Consider the following 13,924-nt stretch of genomic DNA (forward strand, 5'->3'; position numbering starts at 1 on the left):
TCTCGTTGGTGAAGTGGTATCTCGGACGGTGATGGGGCAAAGCAGGTGGTTGGATGGTGTATCGGCATGTGAGGGAGAAGGCCAGGTATGAATGATTGGCTGCAACACTGATCGGGCGAGGAGAGATGGTAAACTCTTGAATGAGTGGGATCAGACAGAGGGATCCCATTAGATAGTCCACTGTACTGGCTCCATGTCCAAAGGGGTAGGAGGTGAAGGAGTCGGATCTAGGCCATCTAGCTAGGCCATTATAAATGGCTAGCCTATGAGCCCCGCCGAGGGCTAAGAGATACTCTCCATAGTCTGTGCGGGCTACTGTATCCTGTGATGTCCGCTCTAGATCCGTACCCACCGTGTCAATCTCCTCGTACATGGGATCATCTGTCTCAAAGAAGGGTACCTGTGCACCTACGGTGCGGGCATTGAAGTCTCCAACCAAGAGGATGTCGACTAGACTAGAAAACTTCATAATGTCATCATAAAGGGGCAGGTACAGGGACTCTCCATGGGTGGCATAATTAGAATTGGAGGGTGCAATAGCACACTGCAAGGTAGATGTCTCAGGCCCTCTTTGTATGATCCTCACCCACAAAAACCATGCGGCCTCATCTCATCCGACCACCTGTATCATATGTTGAAGCTCCTCCCTATGTAGTAAAGCCACCCCTCCCGACCCCTGGGTACCCCCTACTGTGCGTGGGTGTGGGCGGTGAACAGACTTCCATCTGTATCCTCTCACCTCTGGAAGCCGACTCCCCTGGCACTGATGAGAGAGAAAGAAAGAAAGAAAGAAAGCTGTATTAACGTCTACTAGAGGCCGAACTCGACCTATGAGACAAATCAATGTACAACTGTCAATGTCCTCTGGCTGTCTAGAAAAAAGAAAGGACAAAATTAACGTGACATAAACTATGAAAGTACTGAGCTAGTGGGGGGTGTGATGGATGGAGTACTACTGCTAGAGGCTCAGTATGCAACCTATATGCGCAGTGTATACAAGAATGCAATGTAGATCTGTCTAGCTCCAACCAGTACCATAATGGGGGTGTAATATGTGATACATAGGCGATGGCGAGGCAAAAATACCTCGGAGCATGATCTCCAGGTGAGTGTAAGTGAGCTAGCCACTCCTGGATATGGTGGTGATGTCGAGCCCATATCTTTGTGATCTTCCTATGATGTAGTCTGGGACTCTAGTAGCCTGGTGCTCTCGGTCTCCGTCTGGCTCGGAGGTCTGCAGCGCGCTGAAGCGTAACCCCCTCCTGTGTCAGGGTAGGCACTGGGATAGATCTCTAGAAATTAGTGAGCTGGAGCTGTCGCCCACCTGTCCCTGTGGTATGAGTCCGTAGCAGTGTCTCTCTGTGGCGCTGTGTCTCTAGCAAGAACTGGCCAAATCTGCGTTGGTCTGCGGACTCCATGATCTGGCGGAGTGAGGGATGTCCACTGAAGATGGTGGTGTATCTCTCTCTAATGACACTATATGCTCTGCATCTGCATACGTAATGTTCCTCACTCTCAACCTCCTCCTGGCATAGTATGCATATCCTCTCTGCTATGGGGATCCGTGCTGCCCTACCTGCCTCAATCTCAAGCTGGTGTGATGACACTCTAAGCTGGCCAATCACCACTCGGGCACTGTGAGGCATGTACACATCCATGTATCCAGGTCTCTGTATGAATCCATCCGCTGAGATACGCATAAATTGATCTCTGTAGTATAGCATCTTCGGCGGTAGAGGCTGACTGGGTGTAATCCAAGTCTCTTGAGTGTATCACTGCCATAAATCCTGCCGAAGGACTCTGTTCCTCTCACTATGAGAGAGCTGGATGTGTGGTGCATGTATATCATATTGGAAAGGTGGAAAGGTGATCTATGTCAAGACCATGCTGAGTGAGCCACTGTATCATCTGTGAATACCATGATCTCCTACCTCCACTCTCTACGAGCTGCCTAGACGCCTCAAAAGCTCTATGTGAGAGTCGATCTGATGGCATATCTTTGATCCTCTGTATGAAGTAGATCGTCTGGAAGAGGGCCTCTACTAGCATAGGAGGTGCAACGAACTCCGTCCGGACAATGTCATGTGGGACGGAGGGTTTGTTGCGGATCATCCGTGAGAGCATGTGAATCTGAGGCCGTTCTATCTAAGACCATGTGGAGGTGTCGAGCCCAGGTGCCCATACTGCTGCAGCATACATCAAAGCTGGGGTGACTAGTGTGTCAACAACCACCCCTTCGTGCGGGGCTCCTGGAAGTGTGCCTGGTGACACTGTCTCTCTAGCATGGCCAGAGCTGCATACCTTCGTGTGAGTCTATCCCTGGCTGCCTGTGCCATAGTAAATCTTCCTAGCGGAGTCGTAAATGTAATCCCCAGGTACACATATGAGTCTACCACCCCTACCTGTCGTCCTGCTAGTGTGAAGATGGCCTGTCGTCAAACCGGCCCTGAGGTGTGGAAAATCATGGCCTTGGTTTTCGCAAGGTTCACTGGAAGCCCCCTCTGTGTGCAGAAGTCATCGAGTGCATGGAGATGGTGTTGTAGTCCCATCCATGACTCGTAGACCAGAATAATATCATCTGCATATAGCATAATGTGGACTATGGTACCTGAGATGTCTACCGCGTCCCCACCACCGTGACCAATGAAGTCAGCCACCTCATCGATGTATAGCCCAAATAGTGTAGGAGAGAGTGGGCATCCTTGCTTCACACCTATGGTGCTAGCAATAACATCAGATAGCCCCTCGGGGCATCGTATGTGCCCGAGGACCTGCTCATATAAAGCATAGATGCCCCAAACCATCTCTGATGGGATCCCCAATGACTGTAGGCGGTGGAAGAGTGTGGCACCATGTCAAATGCTTTGTGGAAATCCACAAAGCAGCACTATAATCTCTTCTCCTGCGCCCTAGCCTGGTCAATCATACATCTGAGAGTGAATATATGGTCAATAGTGGAGAAAGCTCGTCGGAATCTAGCCTGCCCTGGTGCTCGCAGTCCCTCCTCCTCTGCATATGAGCTCAACTCTGCCTTGAGCACTGCGCCATAAAGTTTGGCCAATGTATGACCAATCATGATAGTCTTGTAATTGCTGGGGTCTAGCATGTCTCCCGCTTTGTAGAGAGGCACGATGGTGTGCATAGTCCACTCAGCTGGTAGGCCCTCTACTAGTGCCCTATTAAAGAGGTGAGCAACAAAGGGTCCCAGTGTGTCAGCTGCATAAATAAGATGCTCACTCTGTATACCTGTGTGGTCAGCCGATCTCCCATGCTGTAACCGGCGGATAGCTCTCTCTACCATCGAGGCGGTAAAGAAAGTAGAGGTGGCAGGGCGGGATTCATGTGGCTGTGGTATGGGCGGTTGCAGAGGGATATGGTAGAGGTTCTTTGCATATGTGTGCCATGTGTGTGGATCCTCAATCGGGGTACGAGGGCGAGGCTCTCTCATCCTGCGCCATGCAGTGGCTGCATCTTTGCTCATGCGTAGGTGGTATATATCCCAATACTGTGCCTCCTCATATGCATGCCTCTTACGGCGTGTGAGGATCCTCATCTGTCAGCTCGCCTGTCTCTGTGTAATGGTCCCCAGTGCTCTCTGGGCACGGGGGTGTCTATATAGCTCTCTGCACTCTTCATGATACCACCAATTCTGGGGCATGCTCCCAGATCTATGTGTGTGTGCAATGTGTGTATGATGGGGGAAGCTGCGGCGGGTGGCGACCATATGTAGTAGAGATGACAGCTGGGTGGTGTGTGTGTTTAGAGGTGACAGGGGCCATCTGGAATAGCCCGTCATATACATGATGCTCATATATGTCTGCCAAGTCATGGGTGCAGTAGAAAGTTGTATGCGATGCCTGTGGGGGTGTTGGTGTGGAGCTCGCCAGTGACAGTAAGAGGTACGTGTGATCCACACCAATAGGACAGGGGGGGATGGTGAAAGATGTCACTGCCTGTGTGGTCTCCATGGGCCCCATGATGTAGTCCACTGTGCCACCCCCTGATCGTGGAAAGCATGTCAGTGCTCCTGAATCTTGCCACTGTCTCATCCCGTTATAAATAACGAGATGGTGTCGCGCTCCCTGCTCAAGTAAGTGATGACCATATCTGGTGTTATTTGGCCCCATGTCCTATGACACCCTGCAAGCTCCCGTGTCCTCCACCTCTAGTGTGTGCATCACCTCGGGGTGCTCGAAATCATAAATGTCGCACTGGTGGCTCTGTGTCCGTGCATTGAAGTCCCCCATAAGGAGGACTTCCCCCCCAGGTTGGAGTAGTGTATGATCTCATCTGAAAGGGCTGCATATGGTGACTCTCCCAGTTGCCCTGTGTCCTCCTCCTCGCCTCTACTCTCATCCTCTGCTGTCATGGCATATCTCGATCCTCTAGGAGAGAAGTAGCATAGAGCAATGTATAACACCCTATCTGCTGAGAGCTGCAGTCTAATCCACACGTATCTAGCTTCCTGGTCACGTGCTACCACCTGTAGGCGCTCCTGTAGCTCTCGCTTGAAGAGTACTGCTATACCTCCAGATCCTCTCGATGTGCTGTGCCGTGTGGTCCCCCTGTATGTAAACTCCCATTAATAGCCCTCTACTTTGGGTAGCCCCCTCTCTGGGTTCTGGTGGGGCTCTGGTGCGTCTCTGTAAGTAGTATGATGTCCCGTCCCTCCATGACCTCCTCCATCCTCCTAGGATGTGTCCAAAGTGCTCCATTGCAGTTCCAAAAACTGCTATGTGTATCTATGAATCTGGATCCTCCATAGCCGATGTCCCATAGGCCGCCTGGCGCTAATCGGTGGCCTTGCCATCGATGATGACACGGCCATCGCGATAGAATGCTCTCTTGCCCTCTTTCCGGGCTTGTAGAACTCTCGGCATGCATGTTTTCCTGTGTTCTATCTGCAGCCTTGTAAGGTCGTCATCCGAATAGATGTGATCTCCCTGTAATCCTCCCAGAATCACCCTCTTCCTCATGAAGGTGACCCTCTCCGTCTCTCTTGCAAACTGTAGGATGAGGGCTCGCTTGCGTGTTGAGTCTTTCCCGGCTCTCCATGCTTTGGTGAAGGGGAGAGGGTCCTCTTCCCTGTAGCCGAGCTTCATGCATAGAAGCTGTCCATCTTTCTTGGGAGTGGAGTCAGGTGTCTCGGCTATACCTGTGACTCAAATGTTGAGGTGGCGGGCATGTCTCATCTTCTCCTCCTCAATGGTGGTGTGAATGATTTGGTGTTCTTCCCTTTGAGTCTCCTCCCTCACTTCTTTACGGATGTTCTTCTTCACCACCTCAACCGATCCTGACTGCTTGGCTTGGAGTTTTCCCTCCATGTCCTTTGTGATCTCCTTGGAGATCTCTTCTTTGATGGCCGTGAGAGTGTTGTCATTGATCTCTCCTTCTTCCTTCTCAGTGTTCTTGATGGCTACCAGTTCCACTTTCAATGCACTCACCTCCTCCTTGAGTGCCGTGTTCTCTTCTTCAAGGTCCGTGACCCGTGCTTCGAGGGCCATGATGTGCCGGTGTAGTTTGTTCTCCACCTCATTGAGGTTGGAATCGGATGTCTTCTTGTTCTCCTTGATTAGTGCCTTCATTGCCGTCTCGAGGGCCTCGAGCTTCTCTTGGAGACTCGGAGCCATTCCTCGAGATTACTCTGCAGCGCTTCCCACAGGCAGAGAGGAGAGAGAGAGAGAGAGAGAGAGAGAGAGAGAGTTATGTTGCTGCCTTGGGGGCCTGACCAAGGGCGGCGGACAGGGAGATGGGCCAGCATAGCGCGGGCAGGGCAGCGAGGTGAACAGAATAGCGGGTGAGAAGCAAACGGCAGGGAGGCGAACAGAATAGCGGGTGAGAAGCAAACGGCAAGGAGGTGAACATAATAGCGAAGCGAACGGCGGGCAGTGAGCAAGGCGGAGGGACTAGCGGGCGGGCGGATAGGGAGACGGGCTAGCATAGCGCGAGCAGGGCAGCGAGGCGAGGTTGGCTTGTGCGAGAGAGAGAGAGAGAGAGAGAGAGAGAGAGAGAGAGAGAGAGAGAAGAAAAAAAGTTATATTAACATCTTCAAAAGGCCAAAATGACCTATGAGACCAAAAGGTTACATCATATACATGAGGTACATCATCGTGGGTACAAAATAGTAATAAAGAAAGATAACAAAAATCTAGAACTATAAAATCTGCTCTAGGTACAATCTAGGTACATGAGTAGAGAGCTCTCATATCACCCTAATACATCCCTCCTGGGCCGCTATGACATGGTGCTCAAGGTGGTAAAACTGAGTTGGCGCGAGAAGGTCCTGTGATGATGCCCGGATCCTCCTGTGACGGCGTGGCAGTGGGCGAGGGACATGGGGTCTGGGGCGTTGCGCTCTGCATAACTCAGTGGCTCTGTCGAGTGTCACACCTCTTGGCCGAGCTCCTGCACTAGCCTATGGTCCGGGTATGATGGGTGGATCGGCCCTCAGAGTGCTGGTATGGAAGAAGTCGGTGAGAGCTCTTTGTGCAGGTCCCCGAGCAAGTACAGCTGATCTGGATCTCACTAAGGACTCCCTGTGTCTACAGAGCTCTAGAAAAAGTCACAGGCATCTCTGATCCGGGAAGTCCATGATCCTGGAAAGTGGTCCGAACCCAGCTCGGAAGAGGCAGTGGAACCTCCCCTGAATCTAATAGTATACAGGGCATGAGCATATGTAACGATCCTCTATCTCAGGCTCTGTGTGATAGAGCTGGCATATCCTGTCCTCTGGTGCGGCCGCCCTTGGCCCATATCTTGCAGTCTCCACTCTCAGCTGGTGGGACAAGGTGCGGATCTGGCCGATTGCACATCTCACCCCAAAAGATAGGTGTGTGTCCATGTAGCATGGGCGGATGATGAAACCATCCTCTGTCAGGCATAGGAGGTGATCTCTGTAGAAGGCCATCTTCGTCCCCAGTGGATGACTAGGTGAACTCCATGTCCTCTGAGTATCCAGTCTGACAATGTCCTTCCTGACAACCTTGTTCCGCTCTGTGCGGCTGAGAGCAAATGACGGGGCCTCTATGCTGTACTAGAACGGGGGGAACGCCTCCATCTGCATACCGTGCATGCCAAACCAAGTGCCTACCTGTGCATACCAGCACTCTATATCTCCCTCGAGTGTCAGTTGTCTTGAGGACTCCAGGGCTAGCCGGGGGTATCTATCTAGTGGAAGCTCCCATAGCCTGTGCGAGTATGTCACTATCTGGAATAGAGCCTCTGTCACTATCGGTGCAGCCCCCATCTCTGCCCGCACAATCTCATGTGCTTGCTCCTAATCATGCGCGAGATCATCGCCACTAGGGGCCTCTCCATCGGCTTCTACCCATCATATACCTCCTGTGTATCTGTCTCGGCCTGCTCTCTCCTTTGTCTCCTCTTGTGGTATAGGCTGGGACCCCAGATGGGGGCACCATCCAATAGTGCAGGTGTAACTAGAGTATCAAATAGCCAAAGCTTCGTCCTCAACTCCTGAAACTGTATCTGTGAGCATTGCCTCTCTAGCGAGCCAAGGGCTGCATATCCCCTCATCAATCTAGCTTCGGCTGCCTTCCACATCGAGATCTGAGGTCGAGCAAAAGTGATCCCAAGGTATACATATGAGGTAACATACTCCACAGGCTCTCCACTGTATGTAAACTGTACTGCAGATCTACTTATCCACTGTGAGGAGGTGTTAAAGATCATGACCTTGGTCTTTCCAAGGTTGACAGTGAGGTCCTGGTCCTCAGAAAAGGCCCGTAATGCATCCAAATGCCTCTGCAGCCCCTCTGGTGAATCAGAAATAAGAACAATATCATCTAGATACAAGAGGATCGGTATCAGGACTCCTGCTAAATGTGCTCCTGGTCCTTGCTGCCTGTCTATGTAATCTGAGATCTCGTCAATGTATAGACCAAATAGAGTGGGAGACAAGGGGCAGCCCTGGGACCCGTACTCTGCCTATGCCTAACTCATAGAGTGTAATGATCCCCCAAAGCAGCTCTGCTGGCACTCGCATATCCTGCAGTCTCCTCTCATCAGTCTGGTCCCTGGGACAGTATCAAAAGCTTTGTGGAAATCCACAAAGCAGCAGTATATCTGATGCCCGTGAGCTCTCCCCTCCTCAATGATCCCCCTGTAGTGTAAAGATATGATCTAGTGTGGAGTGCCCTCTCTTGAAGCCTGCTTGCCTGGGTGCTCTGAAGCCTGCCTGCCCGGGTGCTCTGAGTCTCTGCTCCTTGTTCCATCCACTAAGCTCATGCTCCAAAATTGAATCATAAATTTTGGCCAAGGTGTGACCAATCATGATAGTCATGTAGTTGCTGGGGTCCATGGGGTCACCTGCTTTCAAGGTAGGTACAATAGTATTCGATGACCAGTTGGCGGGTAAGCCCTCACATAGAGCCGTGTTAAACATGTGATTCAGTAAAGGGGCTAGCGTGTCCCTGGCATGAGAGAAATGCTCGGTGAGGAGTCCATCATGATCCTGTACTCTCCCAGTCTGCATCCTGTCAATAGCATCTCTCATCATGCTCAGGTGAAAGAAGGAAGAGTGTGGGAGACGAGGTTCAGGTGGGTGGGGGAGAGGTGGCTGCTCCTGGTAATGGTAGAGAGAGGTGGCATAGGTGTGGCAGGTGCCGGGTGAAGTTATCAGAGTCGGCAGGCGATGTTCCTGGAAGATCCTCCAGGCCTCCTTACAGTCCCTCCCAAGAAACAGCTGAGAGAGAGAGAGAGAGTATTAACATCTACGAAAGACCCAAAGGGTCTATCAAATCACTGTGGTGTTACATGTGATCAATGAGTAAAAAGTGAATGTCGAGACAACAAAATTAATTGTGGAAAGAAAAGACATGGCCTACGCACTACGACGCTACATGTTTACAATATAGAAGCTAGCAAAAGAACCTCATGTAGCTATTTGTTCTTCACAACCAGTAGCTGTTAACCTTGGGGGTATTGCCTACTCGAGTTGTTGATTCAACTATTGATGGGGGAGAATTGGGTGATCCATTTTTTTCTGAGTATTTGGTTGGTGAGAAGCAGTAAATTGGTTCGAGTTCTCATGCCATAGGCTAAGTGTACATGCTCAGAACCCTCATAAGAGAAAAGAAAATGGGGAGGGTGCCTCCATGGCTGGCTGCTCTTGGAGGGAAACTACATCATGTGTGTGGGGGGGAGGGGAGGTGGGGACATACTGGTCGCCTGTAATGCCAAGTGATGTCACCGTGCCAATCAGAGAGAAAGGATCCCCTGTGCCATGTGCCCAAGAAGGCCTCGCGCCATCTACGCATGCAATCTGATCTGCCCTAAAGCGTCACCCACTGGCTGTGGAGAGTATGAATGATTTCGGTATGAATGGAATGGATGGACTCAGCTAGGGGGGGTGAGAGTGCCCTCAATGGTCTTGGTGCAATGGGCCCGCCATATCTGCCATGCAGCTATGTTGCTGATGATCTCCCATCCTCAGAGACTAGGGCTCTGAAGATCTGTAAGGAGCTGGTACTGTATCAATTCTGCAGGAAGAGAGTCGGAGAGCCTATCCTCATGTTGCCTCTTCATAGGAAAGAGTGGGGCAGGCCTTAGAGAGAAAGGGCCCCTGCGCCATGTGCCCAAGAAGGCCTCGTGCTGCGTGCCGTCTACGCATGCAATCCGATCTGTCGTAAAGCTTCACGCACTAGCCGCGGAGAGTGTGAATGATTTCAGTCCAAATGAAATGGATTGAATCAGCTAGGGGGGTGAGAGTGCCCTCAATGGTCTTGGCGCAACGGGCCTGCCATATATGCCATGCAGCTATGTTGCTGAAGATCTCCCATCTCTGACTAGTTCTCGGAGACCAGGGCTTTGAAGATCTGTAACGAGTTGGTACTGTATCAATTCTGCAGGAAGAGAGTCGGAGAGCCTGTCCTCATGTTGCCTCTTCGTAGGAAAGAGCGGGGCCGGCCTCAGTCACCTAGGCTACTACCCCTAGGTGATGGTACGCGGGTGCAAATGGTCCATTGTTGCCAAACCTGTTGTGTTTTGGGAGAGTCCCTAAGGCAGAGCACTCCAGTGTAAGTTTATAGTAGTGACATGTGAAGTAGGAGAACTTTTAACCTTTGTATATCAAAAGGGTTTTTTACCTCGTGTGTGAAACACACCCTTATGGTGTGTAAGTGACCTTTAAAGGTCAACTCTTGTACTTTGTACCTAATTGCATTATCTTTTTATTGTGTTTGCATTGTGCAAGCTTACTCTCACTCTCTTTGTTCACTGTGCATTCTATGTTTTATTGCTAAACCGAAATCGAACCCTAAACCCCTCATGCAATGTCCGTATCCATACAATGACCGCACCTTGATGTCCATACTGTCCGTACAAGCAGTACTGCCAATGTAGCACTTCCATACACCTTTGTGCCTCTGTCTGTATACTTGCGCCTTTGTCCGTATTACATCTGCATGTTGCAACTGTAGTTGTCACGACCATATTACATCCATACCGTGTGTTGCTGTGTATGGTGCTATACCTGCAGCTGTCACGTCAAAATTAATCATGGGGTTCTTCAATTTTTGGTAAAAAGTGCCCCATTTGGTGAATTATTGCTCCTAGTTCACACGTCACTACTATAAACTTACAAGTCCCCCTTGTAATGATGATGCAAATATGCACAGAGTAATTGCAGATCAATCTTCAAAAGTTAGTAAGCCCAAAGCTTTGCAGAAAGCTATGAACTTTTCTTTGGGCAGAGCTTTAATGAATAGATTTGCAACTCAGCTTCAGAACTTGAAGGGGCTGCTGTTGGCTGCAAAATCAGGCCTCTTGTATCCACTGAAATTTGGGGCTTTTGCAGTGGAGCACCCTAACCCCTATGTAGCCCTTGCCTCACAGGAAACATGACTCTAAAAGCCTCCTGATGGCAGATGTGGGTAGGGTGAGGTCATGTCATGTCATGGGATAATCTCATGGATCTGTCTGTGTCGTGGAGATCCTCGGTGCTTTGGGTCGGGGGTGCCTAGCATGTACGAGAGAGAGAGAGAGAGAGAGAGAGAGAGGGGGACAGAGGGAGGAAATTAAACATCCAAAGCTTGAGAAATGTGGATTTTTAGGATGGTGTAGTGTATGGATTAATTTTAGGGTGGGTAGTCTTATGGATAAGATATACAATTTTGGGCAATATCTTTGCAATGACATTCTCACAAATTTTGTTTGTGTCACAGAAATGATTTCTCAGTTGGTAGAATGACTACCTCAATTTTGGCCTAGTACAGATATGCTTAGGTAGATGTGATGAGGTATATGCCTGCAAGAACATAATCCATGGTTTAGCACTAGTTCAATGGATCCAAATGATCATCAAAGGAAAATTCAGGTTTTTTTATCTAGCGCTTGCATTATTGATATCTTCATTTTGATCTGCTGGAGCAAATTAATACATTTTACTCAAGTTGTGAGCCATAAAGGGTTTCTATCATGTGCTTTGTATGAAACGGTCCGTGACTTCGTGATTAATGGATCAATGTTAAAGGCTAAATGTGGGATGATTGACAGACGAAACTTCACGTGCTCAACAACTGTGAGAACATAGTGGTTTCATGTCATCATATGAATAGTATACCATAGGATCAACAAGGCATGTATGAGATAAAAAAGAAAAATCTTGTGTAAAAAAAGGAAAGGAAAGACAGGCCTACATGTTTTATATAGGTGCAAAAGTAGAAAACACTGGTTGGAGTGAACTTCTTTTGTGACTCTTTTAAGAGTTGTATACTATGATGATTTCAACCTCTCAACTTTACTATTAAGAGTTGTACACTGTGTTGTGTGTAGAAAGCAATTCTTCTTCAAAGTGTTTTTTTCCTTCTCGTGTTTAGAGATGTAAATGTCCTTTTTTTAATGTCTCAGTAATAGAAATGCTTTACACCAATTATTGCAATTTCTCATGCGTAGGATGGATTTTGTGCCAGTATGAAGTGAAAGTGGCTTTAAAAAAAAATAAATCTTATTAGTAAAGCTGTATTCTATAGTAAGAATTCAATATGATTTATTTTTGTGCATCAAAAGACCAAGATGGAAAGGTGATGCGGTTCTTTATTTTTTTTCCTTTCCATAGAGCTCTCTCTCTCTCTTTCCCCCCCCCCCCCCCCCCCCTCCGCCTAGACAGTGGATATATAGTCACAGATGTTGAGGACCCACTTGGATCCCCTCCCATTGTATCAGTGGCTCTTACAAGGCAAAGGCTGTTGTCTCTTCTCTCAGCTCTAGTTTGGTCTTTTTAATCATGTTTATGTTTTCTAAAAACTTTTGTAGTCCCTAATAGAACACACACTCTCTCTCTCTCTCTCTCTCTCTCTCTCTCGCATACAAATCTCTCCATTCAACACAAGAAGCACAAATTCTAGAAGTCAAATAGCAAGAGTCTTTTGCTTTTGAAGACTTTTGGTCATTGTTTTTTAGAATGAAAACTAGTGTCCTTTTACAGGTCTAAGGTTTTGTAATGCCCACGTTGAGGAGCACTCTAGCATAATAGTCCATACGTGACCCCCTTCTAAAATAGCACCAGGGTAAGTAAGGTATGCAAACCGTAAATTAGATTATAAGCAATTAAGCAATCAATAGTAGATTGTTTACAGCTTAGACTAATCAAAATCAGCAAAGAGATTCTCCACGAGATCATCGCCTATCCATAGTACATTCTTCTTTATATGCACTATACTTTTCTTAAAGAGCCTCAATTAGTGTTTTTGCAAATTGTACTCATACCATGTGCTAGGGAAGATAACCCCCCTTTTTTAATTCTTTCTGGATGGCTGATTACATCTCTAAGGTGTAAAACCCTATAGGACTTTCACAAATTTGTAGACTCCTTGAATACCTACAAATATAGTCGATATGGGACATGTAACACACCTTGCATCCTACTCCATCATGTTCATTTTCCATACCAAAGCCATCCATAACCTAGAAAAAAGAATGCAAGAGTTGAGGATCAGCCCAAGCTTTTTTGTCATGATTGTAAGAGGTTGACACTTATCTTAGTAAAAAGCTATTAAAGGAGGTTGTTTGCCCTCTAGGCTTTGTGAATTCACCCCTCCTTACGGGAAATTTTGTCAATGCAAGTCATATAACACACCTTATATCCTACTACACGTCTTTGTTTCCCATTGAATATATCTATCACCAAAGCCATCTATAGTTTAGAAAATGGAAATGAAAGACTTTAGGATCATGAAGAGCTTTGGTTGAAGCTTTTTTTGGTCATGACTGTGAGGCTTTGACACCTTTGGCAAAGTTATTAAGGAAGGTTGTTTGCCATTGCTATTCCAATTCAAAGATATCAAGTTCATTTTCTCTCGTCGTATAGTAGGAAACTCCGGTTGTTCATTGAGCACTTGCACAATATTATAATGAATTGGCATAATAGTCCTTACAAACTCATAAATCCATGCACGTTCTTGACCTTTGAGTTGGTCAATGGGTAGAAGCGTGTTCACGTCACTTGGGAGAGTGGGCACGTGACATCCCCTCTTGCTTAACTTGGAGCACGAGTGCAAATGATTCATCTTCGGAACTCTAATGCAAAACAATGAGAAGACACTTGAATGCCAAAATCTTTGGAGTTGCACTAAATAAGAGTAAATGAACGATAACTTTAAGGTCTCTTTTTTAATGTGGATGATATAATATTCCTATTACACTCTTTGGAGAGAGATGATAAACCTCACAATTAACCTTAGAAAAACTAGCAATTGGAGTGAAATCCATTTCGAAAAGCTAAGCATTAAGATTCATTAGGTATGGATTAGAGTGGGATAGTTAACTTTTGTTCATGTATTGCATAATTTTTCATGCATCGTTGCTGAAATTGGTAGCATAGAGGCATGCAAAACTAATAAAAAACAATGAGTTAATGTGTAACCACTATTATTCACCCTTATCAAGTAATAAAAAATTAAAAAAAACT

The 13,924-nt window shown here is 47.6% G+C and overlaps 1 protein-coding gene across 7 annotated transcripts in view; it reads left to right on the forward strand.

The window, feature by feature from the left end:
• The window catches only part of EMB3108 (DEA(D/H)-box RNA helicase family protein), a 120,265-nt gene extending 108,500 nt beyond the window's left edge, over nt 1-11,765 (forward strand). For all 7 annotated transcript variants that reach the window (XM_086774634.1, XM_086774592.1, XM_086774644.1 and 4 more), the window contains one exon: nt 11,181-11,765. In XM_086774634.1, the coding sequence (XP_086630760.1) occupies nt 11,181-11,206 (26 nt within the window). In that variant the 3' untranslated portion in view covers nt 11,207-11,765. The remainder of the gene's footprint in view (nt 1-11,180) is intronic.
• The last annotated feature ends 2,159 nt before the right edge of the window (nt 11,766-13,924 follow it).

This window comes from Cibotium barometz, chromosome 3 (assembly GCF_041138505.1).
Source record: "Cibotium barometz isolate CiBa-2024 chromosome 3, ASM4113850v1, whole genome shotgun sequence".
NCBI lineage: Eukaryota > Viridiplantae > Streptophyta > Polypodiopsida > Cyatheales > Cibotiaceae > Cibotium > Cibotium barometz.